Here is a 27,235-nt window from a genome sequence, read left to right on the forward strand (position 1 = left end):
TTATTTGAAATTAAGATGATCTTGGATTTAAGACAATCCACAAAAGAAATATTGCACACAAAAATACTTCACATTGCCCAACTTTCTCATTTTGTCAAATAGGATTGCCAATTGCTACTGAAGCCAACAAGAGATTCCTTTCTCTAAAAATTTACATATGCAATAATTCTTATGTGTGTTTATATGTACATGATAGAAACCATATCTAATAAAGGGCAATGCCAGGATAAAAAAAATCTTAAATAATCACTGATTAAAATTATTTGGCTGTAAAATATTTATTTTGTAATATATATATATTTGTTTTCTTAAGTTTTCGCGGGTACTTACATGTATGGCATTCAGCTTTGTTCAGGTATTTTCCCATGTCATACCCGAACAAAGCTTAATACCATACATGTAAGTACCCGCAAAAACTTAAGAAAACATACATACACATATACATATATGTATACACACACACACACACACACACCACGCATACAGTACATGTAGGCAAAAAGAAAATCAATTAATTTTACAAATTGAATATCTTATTTTATAGCCAAATAATTTTAATCAGTAATTATTTAAGATTCATTTTAATCTTAAAATTAAGTTAAATATATATACTTAAACAGAAAAAAGGAACTGTTTCTGGAAATCTGGCTCAGCAAACAGAAAAATATGTATACCTACTCTATAGTAAACTCCACTAAAATTAATGGTTTTCATTCCCAGATAAGTATACAGAGAACATTGCTATAATGGGGATAAACCTATTTAATTCATTTTATTCTATTGACAATGGGGAAGATATCTTTTTCCCCCTCACAAAAAAGAAACAGATTAATAATTGGTCTCTATGTGTGGATGCAAGCACAAGGAAACATGCATACTTATTTATAAGTCCCACTGAGCTCAGTAACTTTTATTCTCTGATAAGAATGTGTAAGACTTAGCATGCTAGTTTGTTTCTCTTCATTTATCACCTCCATGTGCCTATAATCAACATTCTACCTTGTCATCAAAATTTTCTTCTGACTATTGTAATGTCCCTGATTTGACAATCTTTACTCGCCAAGAGAATCTCCGCTTACCCCATATTTCAAAATAAAATTGAGGGGACTAATATAATTCCCCCTAACAGGAAATCAGTAATTTCTCCCTCAATCCTGTCTTCATTTCAGCCCCTTGTTTTCATTGGTTTCTTCTTATAAAATTCATTATATTTTAAAGTATTCTTGGATCTCCCAGTACTGACTTTCACACATGTATAATTATTAATGGAAAAATCCTCATGTATCTTTTAGGTGGTCTGTTTCTTGGTCTAGTATTTATTTTAGAAACTTTAGCAGTGAATATTTCCTTTGTTCAGTTTCTCAAATTATCATATATAATATTTCTCAGTTCTATATTTGATTAACAAAAATGCCATATGGGTTGAAAACTCCTTTTATTAGAACAACTATAGTAACAATCTTAAAAAGTATGAATGTGCTTTTCTCCTCCCTTGTTTTATTCTCATGTAAATTAGTGAAGGGCTGTTTGAGATATTTTCTTATGTTTGTTTCTTGGAATGGGGCCAATCTGTGTTTGTCTGAGCATTAGCTTAGTAATGGGTTCTTCCTGTTGTCCTTCAAGGTCATACTCTATTCCCTCTGCCTTTTCTCTCTTTTTTTTAGTATAGCTATTACTTCTGTGAGATAGATCCAGCTGAGAGAGAATGACTTGCTCAAAGTCATCCAGTGACTTTCACGACTTAGATAGAGATGTAAGGCACCCCAGTAATAAGAATCAGTGCAACTGTGTCCCCCAAACAGACCCTTCTCAGTTTTTTTTCAAATGACAATATACAATTTATTTAAAGGCTCCAAAACTTAACATTCCCTAATCTGGGAAGGCTCCAAATACATGAAGTGCCCAGATGGGAAAGTTATTTGCATAAGGAAACGATATTCTTGGGTTGGATAATTTAATATTCAAATATATGAATTCAAATAACAACTCCTGACTACAGAGAATATCAACTGTTATACCTCTAAAGTTTTCAGAGAAAAGACCCTACATACCTGGTTCTTTTCTGCCTGTTTTTTCAAACCTTCTGTCTCCCCTAAAAAAATAGAAAAACAAATATACAATAATGCTTTTTTAAGGAGAAATACTTCATTTTCAAAACTTAAAAAGAAAATTCAAGCTAGAAATTCAAAAATGTATGGAGACAGAACAATGAAAACTGTTCTGGAGATGAACATTAAAACACTTTGCATTATATAAATTTTTTCAATATTTAATTATATTAAACATGTTCTTAGAATTAATTCATATTATCAATACATTTATCCTACTTTACTGCACATTAATACATAACATGCATAACATGCTTGTTTCTCCTTATATTTAAATTATATATGATTCAATTATTTTCTCCCATAATGTTGTTCTCCCATAATATAATTGTTTGTTCCTTTGCACTACAGATTCACATGACATTTTTCCAATGCCACAGGTATTGAAACAAATCTAAAAACCTTTTGAGTCCACATACTGTTGTTTGTTGAATATCAACACAGATTTCCAGGATACACAGGAACTATTAGCTAGTTCAATTCTTGTTCATGCTCTCTATGTTTCTCAGAAAACCATCAATAATATAATTTCTAAGGAATAAAATTTTTACATAATTCTCTAAATCACCAATATTAGATAATACCTATTTTAATATACTTATTTAAGTAAATAATATTTTATATCTTGTTAAAGTGAAATATTTTACAAAATAATCTGGATCTCGTGATTCCATACTTCTTAAGAATAATAAGAATCTTAGGACTATTTCTAAAATTATTTTATTATGAATATTCTCTGGGATAGGATCTGCTACCAGTGTTAAATCTAAAATTTATTCACTTCTTCACTTATAATTTGATCTGTAGTAAAATTACTCAGTATAATATACATTAAAAGTACAAAAGTTGTAATAAAATAAAGCATATTTTCAAAAACACAAATAGAGACACATTCTGATTTAATATTTTAAGAAATATATTCTTAGAAATAAATTCCATCAAGGCATGAACATCAAAGCACAGCCAGGACTGCTCCATTTAAAAAGAAAACATTTCATTATAGTATATGATTTTAGAATTACCTTTCCTCCCAGCTCTGTGACCTATGCATTTCTCTGCCCCCTCCTCTTCCAAATCCACCTTCCACATCGTCAAAACTTCTTTGGTAGAAAGTACTTTCTCCTCGACCTCTGCCTGAAAGATAAAACAGCTATTTCCTCATTACTGTACCTTTCACATATTGATGAGACATATTGAAAGGTACAAATGTTATATCTCCCTAACAAATTTAGCGGAGAAAGGGTATGAAAATATAGTTCATCTCTATCATCCATTTCATTTTTCTACACAACTCTTCCTTAATTTGGTGCTCTCTGCATACAGGGGCTTAGCTCTTAGTAATGTCCATTTATTGAAAAGGCACTCAAATTGGGAAAGCGTGACATAGATTCCCTATCTAACCTACACCCAGCTTATGTGATTTCTTTTAAATATTCTTCATATAGAGACAGAACTCTCAACTTCTTTTCTATCAATCTAGTCATTTGCTGAATTGAATATTACCCAGCAAACCTACATGAGAGACAGTCAACCACTGGGCCTTGACTGACAATTTATCAAAGAAAAGTATTTGTTGGCAGTGTGACAGTGCTGAGATCTCAGCACTTCTCTCACCATGACTATCCATTTTATTTTTATAAACATTTTCAATATATTACTCTTCCATTTCTCAAACCAAACATCTCATTCTTCTATCTCTGACGAAACAAGCAAGTAAAGCCAAGTCCTGCAACATCAACATGCCAGCATATAAAGAAAAGTTTGAAATCAACTTTCTTCTGCCTGACTTGAAACGTTTATTATTTATCTTTAAAGAATGATAAAGCATCTTGGTTATATTTGTGCTACTGAGCACAATATGAACAGATTTAAAGAAAGAGGCAAGTAAATAAGCATGGGTGAGGATGGTTGCTGATCAATCATAGAAACACTCCTTAACGTAGAAATAGGCAGATACAATTATGAACTGAAGTGAGCAAGGTGGTGATGCTGCAACTTCACAGGAATTGGGACTTGGATTTTAAGCTACATTTCTTTTCCATTTTACAAATATGTTACGACTTGTTAAGATGGTTTAGCAAATATTTTATTTTCTGCTGGAAATTAGAGAGAAGCTGACCTATTATTAGGCAATCTGCTCCAAATTTCAGCAATTAAATACTTAGGGTGGACACTAAAAGCTACAAAAAAGGAGTGGGGCTTCATACAGCATAGCATTCACAGGTTTTCACATTTCTGAACTGCCGATCTCTCTCAAAGAAGGACTTTGGGCAATGTACAACAAAATATCAACTTATAAAAACAGTATATAAAAATTAAAATATTAAGAGTTAAAATAGCAGGTGGCTGAACTCACAATCTTAAGGAACCTGTACACTTTGACAGGCCCAATATATTCAAACTGATTCCAGATAACCAGGCAAGACAGACCAGTCATCTCCCCTAGACCGGCAACAGTGAGAGTTAATGACTTTGGCAGATGCTAAATAAATTCTTCTGCACACTCCTGAAAATGGTTCTCTGAGGGTACGGTTACATGAAACAGGGCTGCAAAATGGCTATCCACAAACAAAATAAATGTGGAGAAATATTGATGCTTACCACCAAAAGTTATGCCTTATAGTGGCTTTAACCCTTATCTGGTCAGGTTCATCCCCTGCAGAATGCCAGTAACATTTCACATTTCTCTTCTCTCATTTCATCTGTCTTAACTCTTCCATAAACCACAGAGTGATCCAAAAGAGGGGATAGGTCACATAGGTACAATCTGATCTTAGGCCTCAGCCATCATCTTATTCTGAAGTGATGACCAACACTTCAGATTAACCATGCAACAGACCAGTGAGAATAACATCTTCTTCTGAAGCCCATCAGGGCCTATCAGTTACTCGGGGCTAACTGATCTCATGGTCTGGCGTCTCTGTAGTGGATGGTGGTGTCAGAGAATCCCATGGTAATCAGGGTGAGATCTGACCATGACAAGGGGGAGACCAAAAGTTCCCTCAATTTCAGATCTTATAACCACTGCTCTGACAGGAATACCAGATCCTCATTTGGCAGGTTTTAGATGACTACGCTATCCAGTGAGAGCAGAAATAGTTTATTTCCACATTCCAACTGAAACATTCAAGAATATGTTTAAAACATTCCAGAAATAAAGCCATTTCATTTTATCTTCATTTCTAGATAGATTATACGTTTAATATTAGTACATTAGAACAATTGAGCATTGGCTAGAAACATGAATTACCCTTCAGCATTATAGTACTCATTTTTTTCTCATATTATATATTTTTAACTTTCCATTACAAATGTTAGGGATACATTCTCTGTATTGGCAAATTTTTTTTTTGTTTTCATTTTTCTTTCATTCAAAATAGAAAAAAAATTATGGTATATTTATAGCAAAAATATCTTGTTTAATTCTTTAAAAAAGCCATAACATTTTGTTTATTTAAAAAATCTCACCTCGACCTCTAGAGGAACTTCGACCTCGGGGAGCCCCTACCACTGTTCCTCCTCCTCCTCGTCCCATCAATCGTAGGACAGCAGCACTATTTACAGATACTGAAAAATTTCTCTGCCAAAAATAAGAAATAAGTAACAAAAACATTTCTGAAGATATCATCAAATGAAAACATATTTCATACTCAACTCCAATATTATTCTGCAACTGAAAACACAATGTAGCACCAAATCAATATTAGAGAAGTAATGACAAGGCAGATGATTGACCGATAAACTATTAAAATGTTTTTATTAAAAATATTTTAAAGCATTTAAGACTGAAATAAATGCACACAAAAAAGTAAATTAGAAAAGGCAGTGTATAGAGGTTAAAATACCGGTGAACAAACAAAATTTATAATTATATTTAAAATTCATTGTTTCATTATTTGAATAATTAAATAATTGATCATATAAAACAAATTCATATTAGAAATCTGCAAATCCCTGCAAAACTTAAAATATAGCTAATTTTATTAATATCACCATTATTTATCATTATCTGAAATAAATGCAAATGGTTTTAGTTTAAAAAAATGAAAGAAAAAATACTAAAACAATAACTATGAACTGAAGAAGCTACTTGGATGATAAGTGAAACGTCTTCAAGGAAAAAATAAGACCAAATAAACTTCAGCTGCCTTTTGAAAAAGCACGTTTGGGTCAACCATAATCTGGATGATGGAGAATCCACAGACTAAAATAATAAGTAAAAACAATATTGAGTGCTAGATTATTTGTACCCAAAAGGTGGTCACAGATGGTCTTGGACTTACAACCTTTCATTTAACAGCCGCAACTTGCCTGCGTAAGGTGTTGGGGGCCAAATCTTTCTCCAGCCCATGCTGAAGGAAGCTAAGAACTTCTTCCAACTGGGCTGAAGCAGGAGAAAGACCCTCCCTGAGGCACCATCGGGAAAAAGCCTTCCAGGTGGCATCATAGATGCACCTTGTAGAAGGTTTGCGAGAAGCCAGGATAGTGAGGATGACCCCTTCTGGAAGATCAGCTTCCTCTAGCCGCTGCCACTCAAGTGCCACAAGGTCAGCTTGAACCACTGGGGCTCTGGGTGGAGCAGGGCCCCCTGGTGAAGGGAGATTAGATGGGCAGGGATCCTCCAAGGAGAAGCCACCGATAGGTTGACCAGGTTTGCAAACCAGGGCCTCCCTGGCCAATAGGGTGCCAGGAGGAGGAGCTCCGCACGTTCCTCCAACATCTTCCGAATTACTGCCGGAATGATGGGCAGCGGGGGAAAGGCGTAGAGGAGACCCTTGGGCCATCTGCACTGAAGAGCTCCCTGGCAAGGAAACCTGGGGAAGAATCTGGTGACTTGGGCGTTTTGAGGAGTGGAGAAAAGATCCACCTCCGGTGTTCCGAATCTGAGGGAAAGATCCTGGAATAGAGACGGAGGAATGGACCATTCTGTCTGGTCGACTAGGCTCCTGCTGAGCCAGTCAGCCTGGGAGTTGTCAACCCCAGAGATGTGGTCCGCCAAGATCGATAACAGGTGTTTCTCTGCCCATAACCCCAGCCGTAGAGCCTCTCTCATGAGGGCTTTGGACCTCGTCCCCCCTTGCCAGTTGACATGAGCTTTTGCGGCCATGTTGTTCGTAAGGACTAGAACATGAGAGCCAGTCACTGATTGCCTGAAATGCTTGAGAGCCAGAAAAATAGCTCTGAGGTCTAGCCAATTTATCGGAAGGGTCTGTTCCGATCTGGACCAAATGCCCTGAGCTATCTGGCCCCGCATATGGGAACCCCAACCCAGGAGGCTGGCATTGGTGGTTATCACTAGCCTGTCTGGGTTCCTGAACAGGAGTCCCCTCCAGATAGATGGGGAATGCCACCAATTGAGAGATCTCCGGATGTGTGGTGGGAGTGGGACCTTGATGAATGAGTGGCTGGTTCCTGCTCATTGGTACGGAAGCAGGAACCATTGGAGGGATCAGGAGTGGAGCTGAGCCCACGGGACGATGCCAATACAGGAAACCATCTTCCCCAGAAGTTTGGACAGCAGCGACAGGGACAATTTGATGTTGCTGGATCTGGCTGATGACCTCTGCAAGGCTCTTTTCACAAGCTGGGGACAGGAAAACCTGGCACGACATGGTATCAATGACTGCTCCCAAGTGTTGCAATTTGGTTGTAGGAGAGAGCTGGCTCTTTTTGGTGTTGATGGAAAATCCGTGGCTCTGGAGACATGACAGGGTGATTTGCAGATCCCGATGGGCCGCAATGATGGAAGAGGAAAGAATCAAAATGTCGTCCAAGTAGCATTGGATCCTCACTGGAATAGAATGCAGAGATGCCACCAATGCTGCCAGAACCTTTGTGAAGACCCTTGGAGACGATGAGAGGCCGAAGGGAAGCGCTCCATACTGGTAATGGGTATTCTGATAACAGAAATGGAGAAACTGGCGATGATGGGGCCAAATTGGGATGTAGAGGTAAGCCTCAGTGAGATCAATGGAAGAGAGGAGGTCATCCTCCCGAGCACTCTCTAAAATAGAATGCACAGTCTGCATTTTAAATCACCTGTATTTTATAAATTGGTTGAGAAATTTTAGATTAAGGATGGCTCGCCACCCCCCTGAGGCTTTGGGAACGATGAAAAGGCGAGAGTAAAGCCCATGTCCCTGTTGAGACGGGGAAACAGGTTGAATAGCCCTGATTTCAAGAAAGTGCTGAATGGCCTGATTCATGAGGGCTTGCCTGGAAATGTCCCGAGACACAGGACGGATCAAAAAATTTGGGGGGGTTGGGGTTAGGAAGTCCAATTGTAACCCTGACCTAATAGTGCTGAGCACCCAGGCGTCTGTCGTTGACTTCTCCTATTTGGAGGCAAAGAAGGCTAGGCGACCTCCGATGGGTGGGGAGAACAACGGATTACTTAAGAGTGAAGGAAGGAACGACCCCCTCCCTCCCGAAAGGGCCATTTACCAGCAGAAAGTTGTTGCCTGCCACATGTTTCCGCCCGTTGGTCTTGGCATTGGGAGTACAGCCTGTGAGAGCGGGGGAAACGAGATGAGGTCTCCACTCGGAAGGCAGGAGGGCGATAAGGAGCAGGGCGATAGTTGGCTTTCTTCCCAGAGGAAGAGAGAAATTTACATTTATCTCTGGTTTTGATGAGATAAGGTTCCAGAGCATCGCCAAAAAGCTTATCACCTGAGAAAGGAACTGAAGCCAGCTTCCATTTTCGGAAATTTTGCCAATTTTGGAGCCATAAAAGTCTTCTTGCTGCTACAGAAGATCCCATGGCCTTGGATGCAAATTTGGCAGAATTGAGAGTGGCATCCGCAGTGAATTCCGCCGCTGCAATAATCTTATTAAGGTCTTGGTGAGACCGAAGGTCAGAAGCAGGCAATCTATTCTGGAGTATTCTGCAGCCACCGTATGGATGTCCTGGTGAAGAAGGATGCTGCTGTTGAAGCCCGAACAGCCCAAGCAGCAGCCTGGTGATTGCGCTTGAGGGTCTGTTCAGAACATTTATCATCCGGTTTCAGGATATCTTCTGGCTCTGTGGGAGTGCCAGAAGACGAGACAAGGCCAGAACCGGAATGTCAACAGAAGGCCAGGGCATTGTCCAGAGCTGCGCTGACATTGTAGAAATGCTTTAGAGAAGATGGGCGAGGACCTGCCGAAGGAGAAGCGCACTGTTCCTTGACCATGTCGAGGAACAAAATGGGAGAAGGCAAAACCTCTGCATGCACTACAGGCTTGGAGAAGAGCGAATCCCTTTGGCTAGAGGGATTTCCTTGTGGCTCAGGAGCCACTTCCTCTGGCAACAGCTTGGCAGTGACCAAGACCTTGCTGAGTAATGGTCTGAAGAGAGTAGGTTTGAAGACCAATGCAGAGGATGTCTGCTCTGGGCGAGAATCCTCTTCCTCTGAAAGATTTTGGTCAAAAATCTCACCCTCTTCACACTCTGAATGAGAAGAGTAACTGTGTTCAGATGGTGAAGGCCTTCCTTCCTCATCAACCTCCTCCCATTCTGGTAGAGAAGAATGGATCCTGAGGTCCTGAGGCCTGTGTAAATCAGGATGATGAGGCAAGGAACTTATAGATTGAGAAGGGCCTGAACCCTTTCCAGAGGTTGAAGAATTTGCTTGAAGCTTTCAGCCAATCCCTGCGTAATGGCTGATGAGACTACATCTTGGATATCCCTTGGTCTATGCTCAAAGCTAGAGGCAGAAGGCAGAAGGCCCGCTGCTGTGGGAGTGAAGGTGGCTTCAGGCCTAGATTGAGGAGAAGTTCGAGGCCTGGAGGGAGGGGGAGGAGCATAGGGCACAGATGCCTGTTGGAAATAAGGCTTAGATCTGCTTAAATCCTGAGGATCTGACTGAACAGCAAGAGCCTCAAGAGACCAGGATGGAGGATGGAAAGGCTCATAGATAACTTCTCCTCCACTAGGAGGGCTTGGTTGGGGCCCACGAGTATCACCTGAAACATGGTGAAGTTGCACTCCCTTCTGTTGAATAGTTCTGTTGAACTGCCTCTCTAGAGCGGCATGTCTGCGCTTCTCTGCCCTCAATTCAGCCTGAATTCTTAGGAGCTAGAGCCTTAGCTTTGATTTTTGCAGCCACGTACCTCTGGACTGATTGGGTGCGTTGCCTACGTCTTTTTCTCCTATTGGGCTTAAGAGACTGTTCCACTGGAGGGGGGGGAGCTCTGCCAGAGCCTTATCTTGCTCCATTTGTAAAATAAAGGCTCTTGCGTTGGAAAGAAGTTGTTTAGAAATTTTTCTATTAAGCCCCTTAGGGTATAAATGGCCCCCGGGCTTACAAAATGGCCGCCCACCTTGTGGTGGAAGGCTTGAATCCAAGATGGCCACTGACTACAGGAAAACAGGCTCCAAGATTGAAGAATCGCTCCTTAGGCTATACAGAGCCACGAGCGAAGTCAGCAAGGGAAAAACACAGCAACCAGCTACACGATCAGCTGGCTTGAGCTCTTTATCAGTTTGCCGGTTGTGTTTATGATCCCTCCAAACTGCAGGCGGGGAGGTCTGCAGACATTGCCCAGCTTGCCTGCACAGAGCTCTGTAAAGCTGCTTCCAACGTTGCAGGAGAGAGAGAGAGAGAGAGAGAGAGAGTTCTGCTCTCCTGGAAGAGCAGCTGCCCAGATCCCTGGGAGCTGCTTGAAGAGAAGAAAAAAGTACTGAAGATCGCTGGTGATTGCTATCTAACAGAACGCTTTCAGAGACACAGCTACTGACTGAAAGGAGCTGAGTCAAAAGCTGGGGTCTCTCCCGGGGGCTAGCTTTTATATCTTAGTACAGACTCAGCTATGATGTCATAGGAAGGAGTCAACCTATCCTGGGCTCTAGATGCAGCATGGAGGAGAATATGACTAGTCTTTGCACTTCCGACCTTCGCAACATCCCCTTGGTCATGTGATCAACTTAGGCATGTATTCACAATGGTTGCAGCATGGGTGTGTGTGTCACATGATCATCATTTGTAATCTTCCCAAGGGGTGACTAATAAGTAAAGTCATGGGGGGAAGCTGCATGATTTGCTTAATAGCCATGGTTATTAACACACACACACACGCACACACACAAAATACAACTTCTAAAGCTATAAAAGCTTCTAAAATAGAGTCTTTGATTCAGTGATAGAGTATACACAAAAGAATTTAAAATTCAATTACCACCACCCTATTAAAAAGAAAAGTTATTTAGAAACAATTACATATACATCAGGGGTCCCCAACCCCCAGGCCACAGAAGCGGTAGGAAAGTGTGTGTGCACAGCTCCACTTGTGCACGTAGTGGTGGGCAAGCATGTACATGCATGCAGCTCCATTTGTGTGAACAGTAGGTGCACATGCCCATTGCCTGCACAAATGGAACTACACCCACTCCATTTCTTCTCCCCCCACTGTTCCACAAACTAGAAAAGTTGGAGACCGCTGATATACATCATTTGGGTGACTATATGATTATGATCTTTTTATTAAAGAATGTCATAGAACAGTGGTGGGTAACCATTTTGGGCTCCTGTGCCAAAAATTGTGTGCGTGCTTACACTCGCACACTTACGTGCCAGCACCCAGAAGGCAATGTGCATGCCCCCCATACCCCCTGCGCATGCACAGGCGGTCCCCCCGCTGACCCCTTACCTGCACTGTGCCTCCCAGCTGATTTTCAGCACGTTTGAGTCCTTTTTCGGTCTCCCAGAGGCTTGAGGGAAGCCTCTGCAGCCTTTGCAGGCCAAAAAATAGGCCTTTTTCATCACTTCTGGTATTTCTGGAAATACAGGAAGTGACAAAATGGGCCTATTTTTCGGTCTCCAAAGGCTGCAGAGGCTTCCCTCAAGCCTTTGGGAAGCCGAAAAAGGCCCGAAAATCAACTGGGGGGCGTGTGCATGCGCAGTGCAGGTAAGTTTGCCTGGGGCTTGCGTGCCTGCACAAATGGCTTTGCCTGCCACCTGTGGCACGTGTGCCATAGGTTCGCCATCATGGACATAAAGGAAATCAGCTACAGTGCTAATGTAATAGCCAATGTAATAGAAGGATTAAAGAGCTGGCTTGGAAAAAGGCCATAGAGTTGTTTGGCACCAGAATGGTGATATGAATGCATATATCATATAAAATGTGGTTCCTTTGATTGTCTAGTGTGGTACTCAAAATACTGGATTGGAATTAGAGAAATTTAGGTTCAAATCCCTACTCAACCATGGAGCTTATTAAGTAATTCCGAGCCAACATATGCTTGAGCTTTGTTCAGTTTGGGGATAAATAGGACGGCCCCCATATTGGTCTCTTTGAGCTCTTAGAAGGTAACAGTAACATATGTTCCAGCAACATAACAACGCAATGTTATGTTGAACAGTGCTGAAGTTCAAATAACCAATATTTTAGCATGCTTTGAAACTAACAATTAAATTAGTGTTATGTTAGTAAATTTTGAACTCAATCATCCCAATTTTTCTCTCTCTAATATGCATGAAAAGAAGAGATTGGAAATGTGTTTTATAATTTAATTGCAATTTAAACTAACATCACTTTGGTATATATGATTCAGGTATCAAATCTATTACAGGTAGCCCTCAACTTATGACTGTAATTGAGTCCAGTATTACATTTGCAACTCGTGGCAGCTGTTGCACTTCTAATTGTCATGTGACAACACTCAACTTTTTTTGTGTATTTAGTGTGTATCTAGTGTGTATTTAATACAACCCTTCCTTATATTCATTTTGTAGTTCTTCTCTGGAAGTTCTTCAACAAGAAATCAAGGCATTTGTTTCCAGAGTTCAGGAACATGGTTTCAAATAAATGTCTGAACTATGATGCTGGCAACTGTAACACTGGCTCAACAGTCTGATATATTTTAATCAGATCAGCAAGTATACTAAACTTCATCTTAGAATCTCTAACGAGTAAAGTATAGTAGTGTTAGGGAAGATTTATTGGGTCAGAGAAACATATCCTATAAGAGTTAATCAATTATAGAAATGCTGACTTTGCTTCATAGGGCTATAATAGTGCTTTTTAATCAAGAGATGACTGAATGTTTTTATACAGTATCTGAAAATAACACATTTGAGCAACACTGGGAAGAACTGATGCCCTTTCCTTGGGAAGGTATAGCATTGCTAAGTTAATCAATACTTTTGATATCTCCAATTAAATTATTTTAATACACTGTATCTAAACCTTTCTTTAAAAACATTCTATAAACTTTAGCTGATGCAAAATTCTGTGACGGAATAGTTAAAACATATTTAAACCAGCAATACTTTAATACTGGCATTGAAATAAAATCTAGGTTTTAAGTATATTTTTGAGATCAGCTTTTATTGATTTTGACTTTCAATTAGGCTACCAAATTAGGACAATACAACTCCAATGACTCCCGGATGGTACCAGTCCTTACATTTTTTACAGGCTGGTTCCCACTGGCCTATCTGTAAGAAGCTAGAAAACAATATTCTAGAATATATAGGAGTCTTCTTCCTGCAGTGAGTTGACCTTTTCAGTGAGATATTCATATAGGTACTCCTTGATTTACAACTGCTCACTTTAGGACCATTCAAAATGGCAATAGCCACGAAACAAGTGCTTTTGACCAGCAAAACACCCCATCCATCACAAATGATTGTGCTATGCCTTATAGTCATGTGTTTGCATATTGGGCAGGTCAGTTTTATGACCTGTTGCCACATGCCATGATCATGTGACTGTGATCTTATATTATTTTTTGCTCCGAAATGGCTTATTTTCTAGTTAGGTCTTAATTTTGGGGGAAATACGGTTCTAAATGCATCCATCTATCTGATGATCTTAAATGGAGCCTATTTTGAGGTAGGGCTTATATTACCAGCGTCCTTAAAAATCATGCTAGGGCTTATTTTCCACTTGGGTGTTATTTTCGGAGAAACATGGTGTATGTATTTGTATGTATGTGTGTATAATATTCTTATCTTGTACTTTATCATAATGAGTCTTATTAAGTAGAATGAGACTGTAAAATCAGAATTACCTTATATTTTTTTTACTCTGTGGTAAATTAATAAATTTAAACAAGAAACTTTCTGAATATCTGAAAATGGCATTAAAAACTTCTTAGGTCAACTCATATACTTGGAATATCATTTACAATTCTTTAATTTTAATATCGGCCAACATGAAATTCGGTAAGTAACAGTAGTTGTATTTAGAATATATGGGAATACTTACTTTATTTTTAAATTGTAAAATATTTATATAGTATATATTATCACGCATAATAAGGAAATATTTTATAGCTGAACTGGTTCTCTTCAAGTAAATAGTAAATGTGCTATAATAAATAATCTACTATTAAATTCTCATATAAATACCCTTTTTTTTTTTAAACTAACCTGTTCTTCTTCTGTAAAAGGTACTAGTGCCAAAGGTAGTAGGGGCTCCTCTTGTAGAATGGGTAGAAATTCTTTATCCAGAAGGTCTGAGGGTATCTAAAGGGGAAATTAAAAAAAAGGAGAGGTTGCAGACCTGTAACAATAGATCTTTGAGTGGTCATCTACACCATCATACCGTTGGATTTTCGTACTGTACATCAACGTGTTGACACTATTTTAGAGCAAATGGAAAATTTGAGGGAAACATGCCCCTGGCTCCCAGTGTGCATATCCCAACATTATCCTATTTTCTCCTGAGTTCTTAACAACTACCACAGCAGATAAATAGGGAATAGAATCACCAACAGAAGAAAACATAAGCAATAGAGAAAAAAGTAGGTTGTGTAACTTTACAGTTGACCACTCAGAGAGCTATAATTTCAGGTAACCAACCTATCCTCCTACTTTGTGGTCTCTGCTAACAAAATATGGATAAGTAGGAACCTTTCTAGCTGGGCAAAAAGGCATATATATATAGGAAAGAAATAAGGTCAGGGTCAAACATGAAATATGTCTGTTTTATTTGTATACCAAGTCAACAGTTTTAAATAGAAGAGTTATGACAGAATGATTATAAAAGCTCTCTGGTAGAAAAGTTATGAAGAACATGGTTGCTGTGTTGCTGTCCATTGTTTCAGTGTTTACACTCTAACAATGGAACACTCAAAACCTGCCAAAGAGGACTATTTTGCAAACTGTTTAGAAAATATGACAAAATCCTATAAACATCTGCAATAGCTGGTATCTACAGCTTACAGAAAGATCTTATCTAGTTTAGACAAAAAGCCTTATACACCTTCATATAGTAAAGAGAAATTTATAGTAGAATAGACAATACTGAAAAGAAGGATGGAAGAAAAATATCCAGATTCAACTGAAAAAGCAACATCATTTGGATGAGGTACTTCACTTGGTGAAGTACAGCAAATGCATGCATGCAGTACAGAACGTAATGGCAATGAAATGGCAACCAAGAATGCCAGGAAGCCAGTTCAGCAGTCTGAGATTAAATGTTGTTAGGGTTAAAGGGTTTGGACATAAATAGATTCAAGACTACAAAAAGGTTCTCTTAATTGCCAGGATTGGTTACCTAAGCAAATATAGTTTGAGCAAACCTTTTAGAAACATTTAAGCTATTTGCTGAACATGGAAACCCCATCAACAAAATAGGAATCTATGATGGCTCTTCAAGTCTGAAGAAAGGAACAGAAAGGCTGTCTGTTTCCAAGGAGAATAGAAACTGGAGGAAGTTTTGCAACAAACAAACTGTTGTGCTTATCTGCAAAAGCCATAAAATAAATACATTTCATTTACTAGAAACGAATGTTAACTGCTGCACACCAAGCAAAACAGATTCTCTAGATCTTCCCGAATGTTGTAATAGGCCTGGCTAACACGAGAACCTGATACAGTTGTCTTGATTCATAATAATACTGTAGAAAGCCACTGCTGGCAGCAGAATACAAAATAAAATCGTATTCTCCTTCTGCACTTATTCAATTCCTCTGGTTACAGAATTTAACACTCTAACATTTTTCTTTAAATATGAAGACTTCTATCTATGAAGTTTATTCCCACTGGTGGATATTATTTGGCTTAGAAAAATGCTGATATTCCTCTTAATAATTAGATGAAACTACTTGAGATATTAGTAATAAAGGCACAAATTGCACAGATTGTAATCCTAAAATACATAAGGATCAGGCCTTCACAAAATAAGATTAAACAGAACAACTTGGGCACTACAACAGAATTGAACTAATCAGAAGGTATAGAGAACCTTTCTTATGCTGAGAAATCCATTGCATATATTTATGAGTATTTGTCATTTTCATGAAAAAATGCTATTTATATATTAGAAATCATCTCTAGTGAGAAATCTGTTTCTTCAAACGCTATAACTATCAGAAGTAAAAGTCAGAGGAGATAATAAGGAACACTCCCAGTGTGATTATACTCCACTGCTACATTAAAAAAAAAGAATAGGAATTTAATCCCCAGAAGAAAATCATCAATTCAAAGCAAATTAAAGCACACTGAATTCAAAGTCAAGTGAATTGGCTGATCATTGAAGCATATATTAAGAGTCCTGGAATTCTGAGTTCATTATTATAAGTGTGTGTGTGTGTGTGTGTGTGTGTGTGTGTGTGTACACACACACCAGAGTGTGGAAATAGAACTTCTGTGCCTAAGTGAGGAAGTCATTAAATGAGACACACCCAATTTTACAATCTTTCTGCCTTGATCTTTAAGCAAATCACATGACTTCTAAGTGAATCTGGCTTCCCTCATTGACTTTGTTTGTTGGAAGCCCTCTGAGATGATTACAAATGACAGTCATATGATCTGGGATGCAGCAACTGACAAATACATTACCATACATAATCATAAATACTTTGATCACGTGACTATAGGGACAATGGTTATTAAGTGTGTGTACCGTTCATTAATCACTTTTTCAGTTACATAGCTTCAAACGATCATTAAACAAACTGTCACAAGTCAAGGATTACCTGCATTTTAAATTATAATGATCCCAACTCTCAGTTTTTTATAAGCTCTTAAAAAAACTGTGCCCAGGTCTGGGGGCCCAAGTATACACAGCGACCGGTTTTTTAGTTAATTTAGGGATTATGATGGGCGATTTATTCTCAGTTGCCATATATTTTCATTTTTGTATTATTGTAATTGTTTTTATTTTTTAAATTTAATTTACTTTAATTTTTAAACAGTCACTTAGTGAGATAGGCAGCCATACAAATTGAATGAAAACAGTTCACTTCAAGAAGAAGCAAGTAGTAATAAAAATATCAACACCTGCAAAACTCGCAATCAAAATCAGGTCCATTGATACAACGTTCATCAGTACCAACCCTGATTTATAATTCCTGCAAATTACATTATTTGTCAGAGTGGAAGACCTGGGCGATAATGAAATAAGTAATCTACAATGTGTGAACTATGGCTGCTTGGTAAAAATACAATCTGTTGAAGAGTTGGATCAGTTGGTGGAAACACCAATATCTTCAAGACTGTATCAGGCAGTATTGAAGAAGTGATATTCGGAAGAATTCATGAATAATGGAAGGAAGACGTCAATATCATCAGCAAGACAACCAGAAAAGGATTCACTTTCAATGATTCACACTAACATTATTTAAATTTTTCTCTGCAATATCATTACCTCAGCTAGGATGAATGATAAGGTGAATGTCACCATAGTAGTAAGCTCTATGACCCAGTTAAGTTATACTTTTGAGAACTCAAGACATACAGTAATTGGCTGTAGCATATCAGCAATATAAACAGATGTACTGCAATGCAATAATGGCAAGTAATAAGACTGATAATTTTGATAATATAGAATTCCACTCTGAACTCCCAAAACTTGGAATATTCTGAATCCCCTCAAACTATAGATAGTCTTTGCTTAACTATAGTAATTAGGACCAGAATTTCTGTTCCTAAGCAGAGAGATTGAAAAGTGCAACATTGCATGACTACATCTCCTGGACTATAGTGAAGTATTTGACAAAACCTCATGACACTCTAGTAGAGTAAATATCACAATATGGGTAGAGTATGTTACCATTAGATGGACATGGCTAGTTGAACAATTGCATTCAAGGAGTATTTATTAACAGCTCCATGTCAAACTGAAAGAAAAATTGAGTGGTGTACCATAGGCTATGTTCTAGGCCTATCCTGTTCAACACATTTATAAATGACTCAAATTAGAAGTTAGAAAATATGACTATTAATTTTACATGATGGAAAATTAGGGGAAATAGCAAACATTAGGAAGACAGTGTCAAGATTCAAAGAATGTAAACAAGGAAGAACAATGGGCAAAAGTCAACAGGATGAATTTTAACAGGAACAAATTGAGATAGGTAGGAAAAATCTCTATCAGATAGGAAAAATCAAAAGCATAAATATAGGATGAAAGTACCTATATTGGGCACAGTACATCTTAAAAGAAAGCCAAGGCACCAGACTACAAACCAAGAGATCATGTATTATAATCTCATTTTAGGCATGAAACTGTAGGCAGTAGTCCAGCAATAGCCAGGAATCAACACCAATTTGGAGCTACCAAAACAAACAAAATACATGAAAAGTGTCTATGTATCTTGGTGGATCACAATGAACATGAGCCAACAATTTACTGATTGTTAAATTTATGTGCTGCCCATTTCACTATAAAGCAACTCAGGCAGTTCTGATGCATTTGCAAAATACAAATGAAGTGTTAGGCTACATCAGCAGAGATCTACTGTAGTGCCAAGAACAAAGGAAGTCATTATTGCTCTCTATTTAGCGTTGGTTAGGCAATAGCTGGAATACTGCATCCAGTTCTGGCACCACATTTTGGAAAGAACTTCAACAAAGTAAAATGTAAACATACTAAGAGGTAAGCAACCAAGATGATAAGGGACCTATGTGAAAAAATACAGTATATCTGGAACGGTTGGAGATTATGTTTACAGAAGAGAAAATTGCAAAGAGGTATGATTGCTGTTTTCAATTTTCTAAAAGACATGGCATAGACATGTAGATGGCATAGCAGAATTGTTTACAGCTGCTCTGTGAACAGAATCAGAATATGTTTAAATTACAAAGTAGATTTTGATTGAACATCACACACAAAAAAATTCCTAATAGTAAGAGCTGTTCAACAATAGACTTCTTCAAGAGTTGGTGGACTGTCTTTTTCTGTAGTTTTTTAGACAGAGTTTAGACAGACATGTATTGGAGATAGTTTAGCAGGATTCCTGTACTGGATAGAAGCTTGGACTATATTATATTTAAGTCCTTCCTATCTTTTCATTCTATGTTTCAATAACCTGTGATTTCAGCAGACAAATATTCCAGGCTACCAGCTTTGTTCAGTTGGTCTGCAATTGTCATCAACAGTGGAAAAATTGGTGCTACTGATACAAATATTTCTGTTACTGGCTATCTGTTACTTATTATCTGGCATGTCCAGATAATCATTTTATAAGCTGCACTTACAGCTAAGTAACAAATTTATGTGAGTTCTCTTAGTGAATTCTCCAGGCAATGGAGCAGTATCACCTAGTATACAAGATGGAATACTAGTGAAAAATGACTTTACTTACCTTATTATCTTTCAGAAAAAGTGCTAACATTTCTTCTCTTCCATAACGATAATCAGCTAATTTATATTTTGGCAAAGCTGGAGAGAGAGGAGGAGATGTCACACTCCCACCACTTGATAGAGCTCGAAGCCTAGAGGAGAAAGAAATCAATGAAATTAGTATTTTATACATGTAATTTTCTCATTAGGACAGTGGCTATGAAGATTCATGTCACACCGGAATCTTTTTTTTACCCTATTAGGAATCAAATTTTGCAAGCTTATACTCTGAGTCCTTTGTAGGCAATTTCTGAAACACTTCTAGCAAAGTATGTTTTGTTCCACTTTCCTTATAACAAATATAGTAAAAATTATATTATTCTAATATGCCTTGTCCTGAATTGATTGTGAGCATTTATCTTGGTTGCATATTCTGTTTTTCATATTAGAATTACTGCTGTTTATTATTGTTGGTTTTGTTTAACTAGAATGTTAACTAGAATGTTATAATGTGGGCAGTTTATTAACACTGCTAAATAAATAGATGCCAGTGACAGTGGCACACATCTAAATATCCTTTCTCTATGATGGAGAATTTGATCACCAGAATATTTTTCGTACGTTATAATAATATTTAAGCACATTGCAAGAATAATAATTTAGAGAAGAGGTGTCAAACTCAATTTTACTGAGGACGGCATCAGGGTTGCGTTAGACCTCGGGGGGCGTGGCCAGCTTGATGTCACTTATGTCTGGGGCACTTGTGATGGCCCAAGTGCTTTGCCAGCGAAAACGGGCTCCTGAGCTCTGTTTCCGGCTGCAATGGCATCCTAAAACACTCTGCCAGGGAAAACAGAGCTCAGGAGGGCTGCACGTGGCCCTCCCCAGCTCCGTTTTTGCTGGTAGGTAGAGACACCACATTTTTGCTGTTTCCAGGGTGGCCCCATGGGCCAGATCTACGTACCCCAGTGGCCAGATGCAGGCTTTGAGTTTGACATCTCTGATTTAGAGGAAGAATAGGGGCTATATTAAGCTAGGAGTTTGTCACGCTTAAACCTTATTACCAGGCAGTGGTTTACGAGTGCAAAGAACAATTACAAGTCTTGCAAGTCTTTTCAGTAGCTAAATAGCAGTGCTTATAATTATTTCAATAAAGCAGGAGAATAATCAGTTCAAGAACAAACTTGCTGATGTTGCAGTGATCACAAGATGAAATAGTTTAGTTGGACTGATGCCCAATTGCATGGTATGAGTGAAGGACATGAGTCTTGCTAGATAATTTTTTAAATTGTAGAAGGGTTCAAACAGGCCTCTATATAATCATAGGACTCATGTAAGCCCTGGCAAAAAATTACAACACTGTAAAATTACTGAAAAGCTTCTTGCCCAAGTGTCCTCATATCTGTCATCTGTCATGTATTCAACCTGAAATGTTCTGTGATCAAATACAGAAGGGAAAAAGATGAAATGTGAAGTTGTTACAATTCAAGACAGAGAAAAGCAATGTAATTGGTCCACCAGTCTGGTCCACCAGAACTTCAGACCTGCTTTTCCATTCATATTAGTTTTATAACTATTTTGTATGACAAAGCTTTGACAACATTCCAAAGTACAAAAGACACTTGAAAAAAGTTACAGTAAGTCCTTCAAAAAAACCTCTCTACCCTTTTTTTTAACCAAGCAATAAGATTAAATTGAATGAGAGTTTACCAGTTCTGTAATTAACCTGTTCATTTCCCAATCATTTCTGTGTTGTCAAATTCTATCGTTTGGATATAACTTTTTTGAGCCTAGCAGTAGATACAGGAAGTTTACTATCTTGTGGAATGGTTGGTCTTCCAAAGGCCTCCTCATTACAAATGAGCCTAACAAAAAGCTATTTTTCTACATTCCATATTGACTTTTATATTAGAGGCTAAGAACTTCCAACAGCATCTTGTAAAAGTTGGAGACTAGCTGAGCACGCAGAAAGCATTCCAGAGCTAACCTCTTCTCTTCCTTTATCTAGCTATTTACCTTCACAGCCTGATCTTCAATGGACTGCAGAATTAAAGCAGCAGGTTTCCATCCTGCCTGCTGCTTTCCTAGCATTTGAAGAAAGCAGAATATAGACCTAAAATGTATATCAAATCAACTATCCTGAATATGCGCGTTTGGTCCATTATAACTACGACCTGCATAGAAGAACTACTTTTAGTCTGAATTATTAACTTGAATAATGTGGTAAGATCAAGTAAGTTGTCTTAACTGAACATAGTTTTTCAGTAATAATGTTTGAAGCTTTGAAATAATCATGTACAATAATTATTTCAATGGCTGAAATAATTTTCTAAACAGGTTTCTACTCTTAAGATTTTGTGTCCTTATCATACTTGCATTCCCTCCTCCATTTCAATGCTGTGCTAAACATAATCTCTTCAATTGGATTAGCAAATAATACAATAAACATGAGTACAATAAAAAATCTTTTTGTGCTTTGTATTTTGACGGGCCAAAACTACATAATTTTCTGACCTAAATATATCATAAATGCTCCCATTTTTTAAAAAAGTTGATTAAAAATGAATTACATGATACATTTAATAAATATATGTCTAATTTAAACTATGGATTTAAAAGGAGTTTTAATTGGAAGTTCATCATATAGACTGTTAACCAAATAAGAGTAAAATCTACCCACTTTCAATATTTTTAATTATAGTGAAAGTACACTCACTGAAATCAATATGATATTTAGTTATCATTCCAGTTGTCAATGAATCTTCTTTAATCTAAATAATGTTACTATATGGGTTCTTAATAGTAAAATCAGATATTAATAATAAAATAACAGAATAATAGAGTTGGAATGGACCTTGGAGGTCTTCTAGTCCAGCCCACTTCCCAAGGAGGAAACCCTATACCCATGATGGCGAACCTATGGCATGCATGCCAGAGGTGGCACACAGAGCCCACTCTATGGGTATGCCCGCCGTCGCCAGCTGCTCTTCCGGGTTCCATCATGCATATGTGAGTTGGACAGCTGGTCCGGCATGCATGTGCGTGCAGCCAGCTACTCTCTTCTGGGTTCTGTCGTGTGCATGCGTGCCAGCCAGCTGGTCTTTGCAGGAAGACCAAGTGTCCAGCGCACATGCATGTGATGGAACCCAGAAGTGCCACTGGCCGCCACGCACATGTGCAACAGCCAGCTTCTCTCTTTTGGGTTCTGGCACTGCAGCGCACACATACACGCACACATACACACTGAAAAGATTAACCATCATTGCCCTATACCATTTCAGACATGGCATAGGTTGTCCAATCTCTTCTTGAAATCTTCCAGTGATGGAGTGCCTACAAATTCTGGAAGGAAGGCATTCCACTGATTGATTGTTCTAACTGTCAGGAAATTTCTCCTTAGTTCTAATTAGTTCTCTCCTTGGTTAGTTTCCATCCATTGCTTCTTATTCTGCCTTCAGATGCTTTGGAGAATAGGTTGACCCCCTCTTTGTCACAGCCCCTTCGGTATTGGAACACTGCTATCATTTATCACTTATCATGAATGAATGAATGAATGAATGAATGAATGAATGAATGAATGAATGAATGAATGTACAAAGGCTAGTCACCATACGAGTGCAATCCAACTTGCATCTATTATTGTTCTAAATTAGCATATTGCATCTCTGATTGTTCTAAATTAGCATTTGTTCCTAGATTCCACCCCCCCAATCAACTTTCTCAGAAGATAGGTGGAGTTTGATATCCAGTAATTTAAATAAACTTTCCAAAACTATTATGTGAATCATTAGGCCATGGCTTTGGAAAATTTGTTGAATTATCTCAGTGCAGAGGCAATGTCACAACTGGGAATTAGGTAAACCATCTTACAAAGCATATCGATTACAAAGAGAAAGGTATTTAATCCTTTGACACAAGGTAGTTCAATGTCCAAAAATACTGTTTAGAATAAAGAAGAGATGATGCATCAGTTTAGGTTGCTTGCTCATTGCATGGCAACAAGGATGGCATAATAAATAAAATTCATGACATCTACTATAAAGGAAATCTATCCAAAGTCAGGAGGAGATACAATCTTTACATACTCCAAATTATCACTTGGCTGCTGTCATAACAGAGGAATCGTTTTCTTGTATACAATTTTCCTTATTCATAACCACTTTTATTTCATCATTCCACCAAGCATCTTTTATATACTTCCCACTAATTGCTAAATATTCTGAAGCCTCATTGTAGGTATTAAATAAAAGTAAATAACTACTGTTAAATAATACAGTAACTATTGAAAGTATCAAGTGACATTTCCTCTGTTATTAAAAAAAATGAAAGATTTAGCAAACAAACTGGAATTTTATCCTATTAATCTGCTGCCACCCTGTGGCCACTGTTTTCATGGCAACTAAATAAAAAAAATCAATGTTCAATTTGAATATTATTTCTCTATGTATTCAAATAATCAGTCTAGCTATTTTATTCCAACCTTGAAGCTTTGAAATACTTTTATAGAGTAGCTTTATTCCAAACACAATGTAATCTTTACTTGTTTATTTACTTGCTTACTAAGTTTCTAAAGTTGCTCAACTCAAACAATGTGACTCGGGACGATGTATAACAACAACAAACACAAACACACTCCCCTGAAACCCACATAAAACATGTACAAAATATAAATATAAAACACAAAAATAAAAATTATGGCCATACACTGTAACAATATGTTCTGACCCAAACCCTTTTCCAATAAGACAAACAATAACCAAAAGGAACAGAAACCTTTTAATGAGTCTTACGAATCCCTGGTTAAAAGGCTGTTGCAAACTAATTAACTTTGATAAACACAACCTTGCCAAAACTGTGCGAGACTGCCAAAAATCACAGATAAGAACTATTTCACAACACAAAAGTCTTCAAATATCAACTTAAGATACTGTAATGTCCACGAAACTGAGCTTCAAAATGTCTTTGCTTCCTGCAAAGAACATTAGCTTCACAGCTGGTTTTTATCTTCTTGGAGGAGGGGCCATTACTTTGCAGCCTTACTCCCGAGTTCCCCATGCTGTTGCAGCTGTTCTTTCCTGCGAGCAATCCTGCGTGCACGCACACTTGACACGGGCTCCTCGGGAACCTCCTCATCACTGCTGCCAGCCCTCACAATCTCTGAAGGTAGCAGTCCATTCCCTAATGGTCCTGGCCCCGCATCTGAGTCCTCACTCTCCTTAGCCATCTGTACCTGCTGCCGGCTAACCACAACACAGAATAACCAAAAGGAAACTATACACAATTGGCCCCAGTTGCCTAAAGCAATAGTCTAATGCATAGTACCGTGTTTCTCATATAATAAAGCTGGGTCTTTTTTTTTTTTTTTTTTTTGAGCCCTGAAAAAATGGCTAGGCCGTCTTTTCAGGGGTGACTTATTTCCTCCCCCTTGATCTTCGGGCGGGCGGTGACAGCTTGGACGTTGACCTCGGCGTTGGTGGGGCGCTTCGTATCGGGGTCAACGCAGGCAGCTCCATATCCAGGTGTGCAACAAAAGTACTTCCTAACGGCAAGCCCCCCCACCATTCCCCCCATTTCGCATGTTTTAATATAGGCCTTAATTTGGGGGGGAAGGGCTTAGTTTCATTTCATGCCTATAAAACATGCTGGGACTTCCTATTGGGGGAGGCCCTATTTTTGGAGAAACAGGGTATAATCAGTGTGGCTTTGTTACCAGATTAGACCAACTAACTCAGGAAATATTATAAGCATTTGATAGTTCAAAATTGTCTCCTTGGGAAATTTGAAGGCACCTGGAATGATCTTAATGCAGCCACCTCAGAAGCAGGTAGGAGGGAGACTAGTGGACACAAAATAATTTTTCTGGGAAATATCAGTGTTTGCAACCTTACATTATTTATCCCCCACCCCCCAAATGGAACAAGTAATGCTTTTCTTAATTCTAAGACCAGCACAATATAACAATGGCAAAAAGCCCAAAAGCAGTCACAGCAGCCTTGTCTTTACACACTTTTTTTCTGAAAGTAAAACTAGTTTCCTTATAAATATGACACTGAAATATAATTTACCATGTCTCTGGATCACAATTAAAAGAAATCTGGTTTGCATTAAGTTTGGCTTGCTCTGCTACCCAGTATATTTATTATCAGCAAAGGTGGTAGAAATTTGTTCCAAAGAAAGGACAGAGCTTGCATTCGCAAGGCTGATTGCTGACTTTCAAAGCAGAATTTGCAGGGAGCCAGTTACCTCTGTACAAGGCCAGAATGTTTATTAATAACAGATGGAACAGAAGAGAACAGAGAAAATATCCTGTAGAACTGCAAAATATTTACTTTCTGAACAACAAATAAGGTATGCAACTTGCCTCGAAATAAGTATATTAAAAATACAATACTTAAATATTATATGAATTAGGCATTAAACAAACAATAACTTTTAATTTGATCCAAGAAGGTGATTGACCTTTGCAGACATACAAATGCATAACGGTTCATTTAATGTGTAAGTTAAATTTGGGGAAACCCCAAACTTTATAGATACATCATAGGAGATCTAAACTAAAAACAATGGATTAAAAAAAAGGTACTGAACCAGTGATTGAAATTTCAACCCAATGTGTAATTTTTTTTTTTTAAGAAGAGACAAATTTGGAGTATTGTTAGATACTCTCTGGTGAGAGCAGAATGAGGATTGTGGGTTCATCCTTTCCCTACTTGACCCTTCTCTCTCTGCAGCTTTCGATACTAACTATAGTATCCTTCAGGACTGTCTCAGATTATTGGGGGTGAGCGGCATTTTCTCCAGGGTCGGTTCCAGTTGATAGTGACTGGAGAGAAGAGATCTTGCCTTTGGTCCCTACGGTGTGGGGTGCTGCAGGGTTCCATATTTACTCTACTCCTAATCAATATAAACCTAAGGTCCACTTAGTGACATCATCCATTGCCATGGGGTGAGGTATCATCAGAGGTTGATAACATCCAATTTGCAAGTAGTACTTGACTTACAACACTACAAATGATGACCAAAGTTATGGGGACCTCATAAAAAGTGGCGAAGAACCATACTTCAAGTTATAATTGTTGTACCACCATTGCAGTCACATGATCGCAATTTAGGAGCTTGGCAAGCAGCTCACATTTATAATGATTGCCATGTTTAGCAGTCATGTGATTGCAATTTACAAGTTTCCAAGCCAGCTTCCAACAAGCAAAGACAATTGGGCAGGCAGGATTTGCATAACAACCACAGTGATTTGCTTAATGGCCATGGCACAAATGGTTATAAAATCAGTTATTTCATGTGATGGCTCACTTAACGACTGCATCACTTAAAAAATTCCAGTCCAAATTTTGGTTATAAATTAAGGACTACCTGTGTACATCTCTGCCTTGGTGAATTAATACTTGTTCTGACCCAAGCCTCGTTCCAAGCAAACAAAAACCAAACAGAGATAAAAGCAAAATGTGTTTAATACCTCTCTGTGAATTTTGTTCATTCACAGTAAAACGCTATTAAAACTAATTGTCCTAGATAAGAACAAGCCTTGCCAAGGTTGTGCACAGCTGCCAAGAATATTAAATTGCAAGGAAATATTCAAAACCAAAAGTCTCCAAACACAAACTAGGATAGTCTGAACT

General features: G+C 38.1%; 1 protein-coding gene across 4 annotated transcripts in view; it reads right to left on the minus strand.

Annotated features, from left to right (window-relative positions):
• The window catches only part of GIGYF2 (GRB10 interacting GYF protein 2), a 91,701-nt gene that overhangs the window by 46,799 nt on the left and 17,667 nt on the right, over positions 1-27,235 (minus strand). For 3 of the 4 annotated variants that reach the window (XM_026701323.2, XM_026701321.2, XM_087933025.1), the window contains exons 3-7: positions 19,624-19,753; positions 14,462-14,557; positions 5,577-5,688; positions 3,131-3,242; positions 2,052-2,092 (exon numbers count right to left, since the gene is read on the minus strand). In XM_026701323.2, coding sequence (XP_026557108.1) covers positions 2,052-2,092; positions 3,131-3,242; positions 5,577-5,688; positions 14,462-14,557; positions 19,624-19,753 — 491 coding nt within the window. The remainder of the gene's footprint in view (positions 1-2,051; positions 2,093-3,130; positions 3,243-5,576; positions 5,689-14,461; positions 14,558-19,623; positions 19,754-27,235) is intronic. The other variant, XM_026701322.2, reaches the window with a different exon arrangement.

The sequence above is a fragment of the Pseudonaja textilis genome, chromosome 4, assembly GCF_049901715.1.
Source record: "Pseudonaja textilis isolate UNSWEBS1 chromosome 4, rPseTex1.2, whole genome shotgun sequence".
Classification (NCBI taxonomy): Eukaryota; Metazoa; Chordata; class Lepidosauria; order Squamata; family Elapidae; genus Pseudonaja; species Pseudonaja textilis.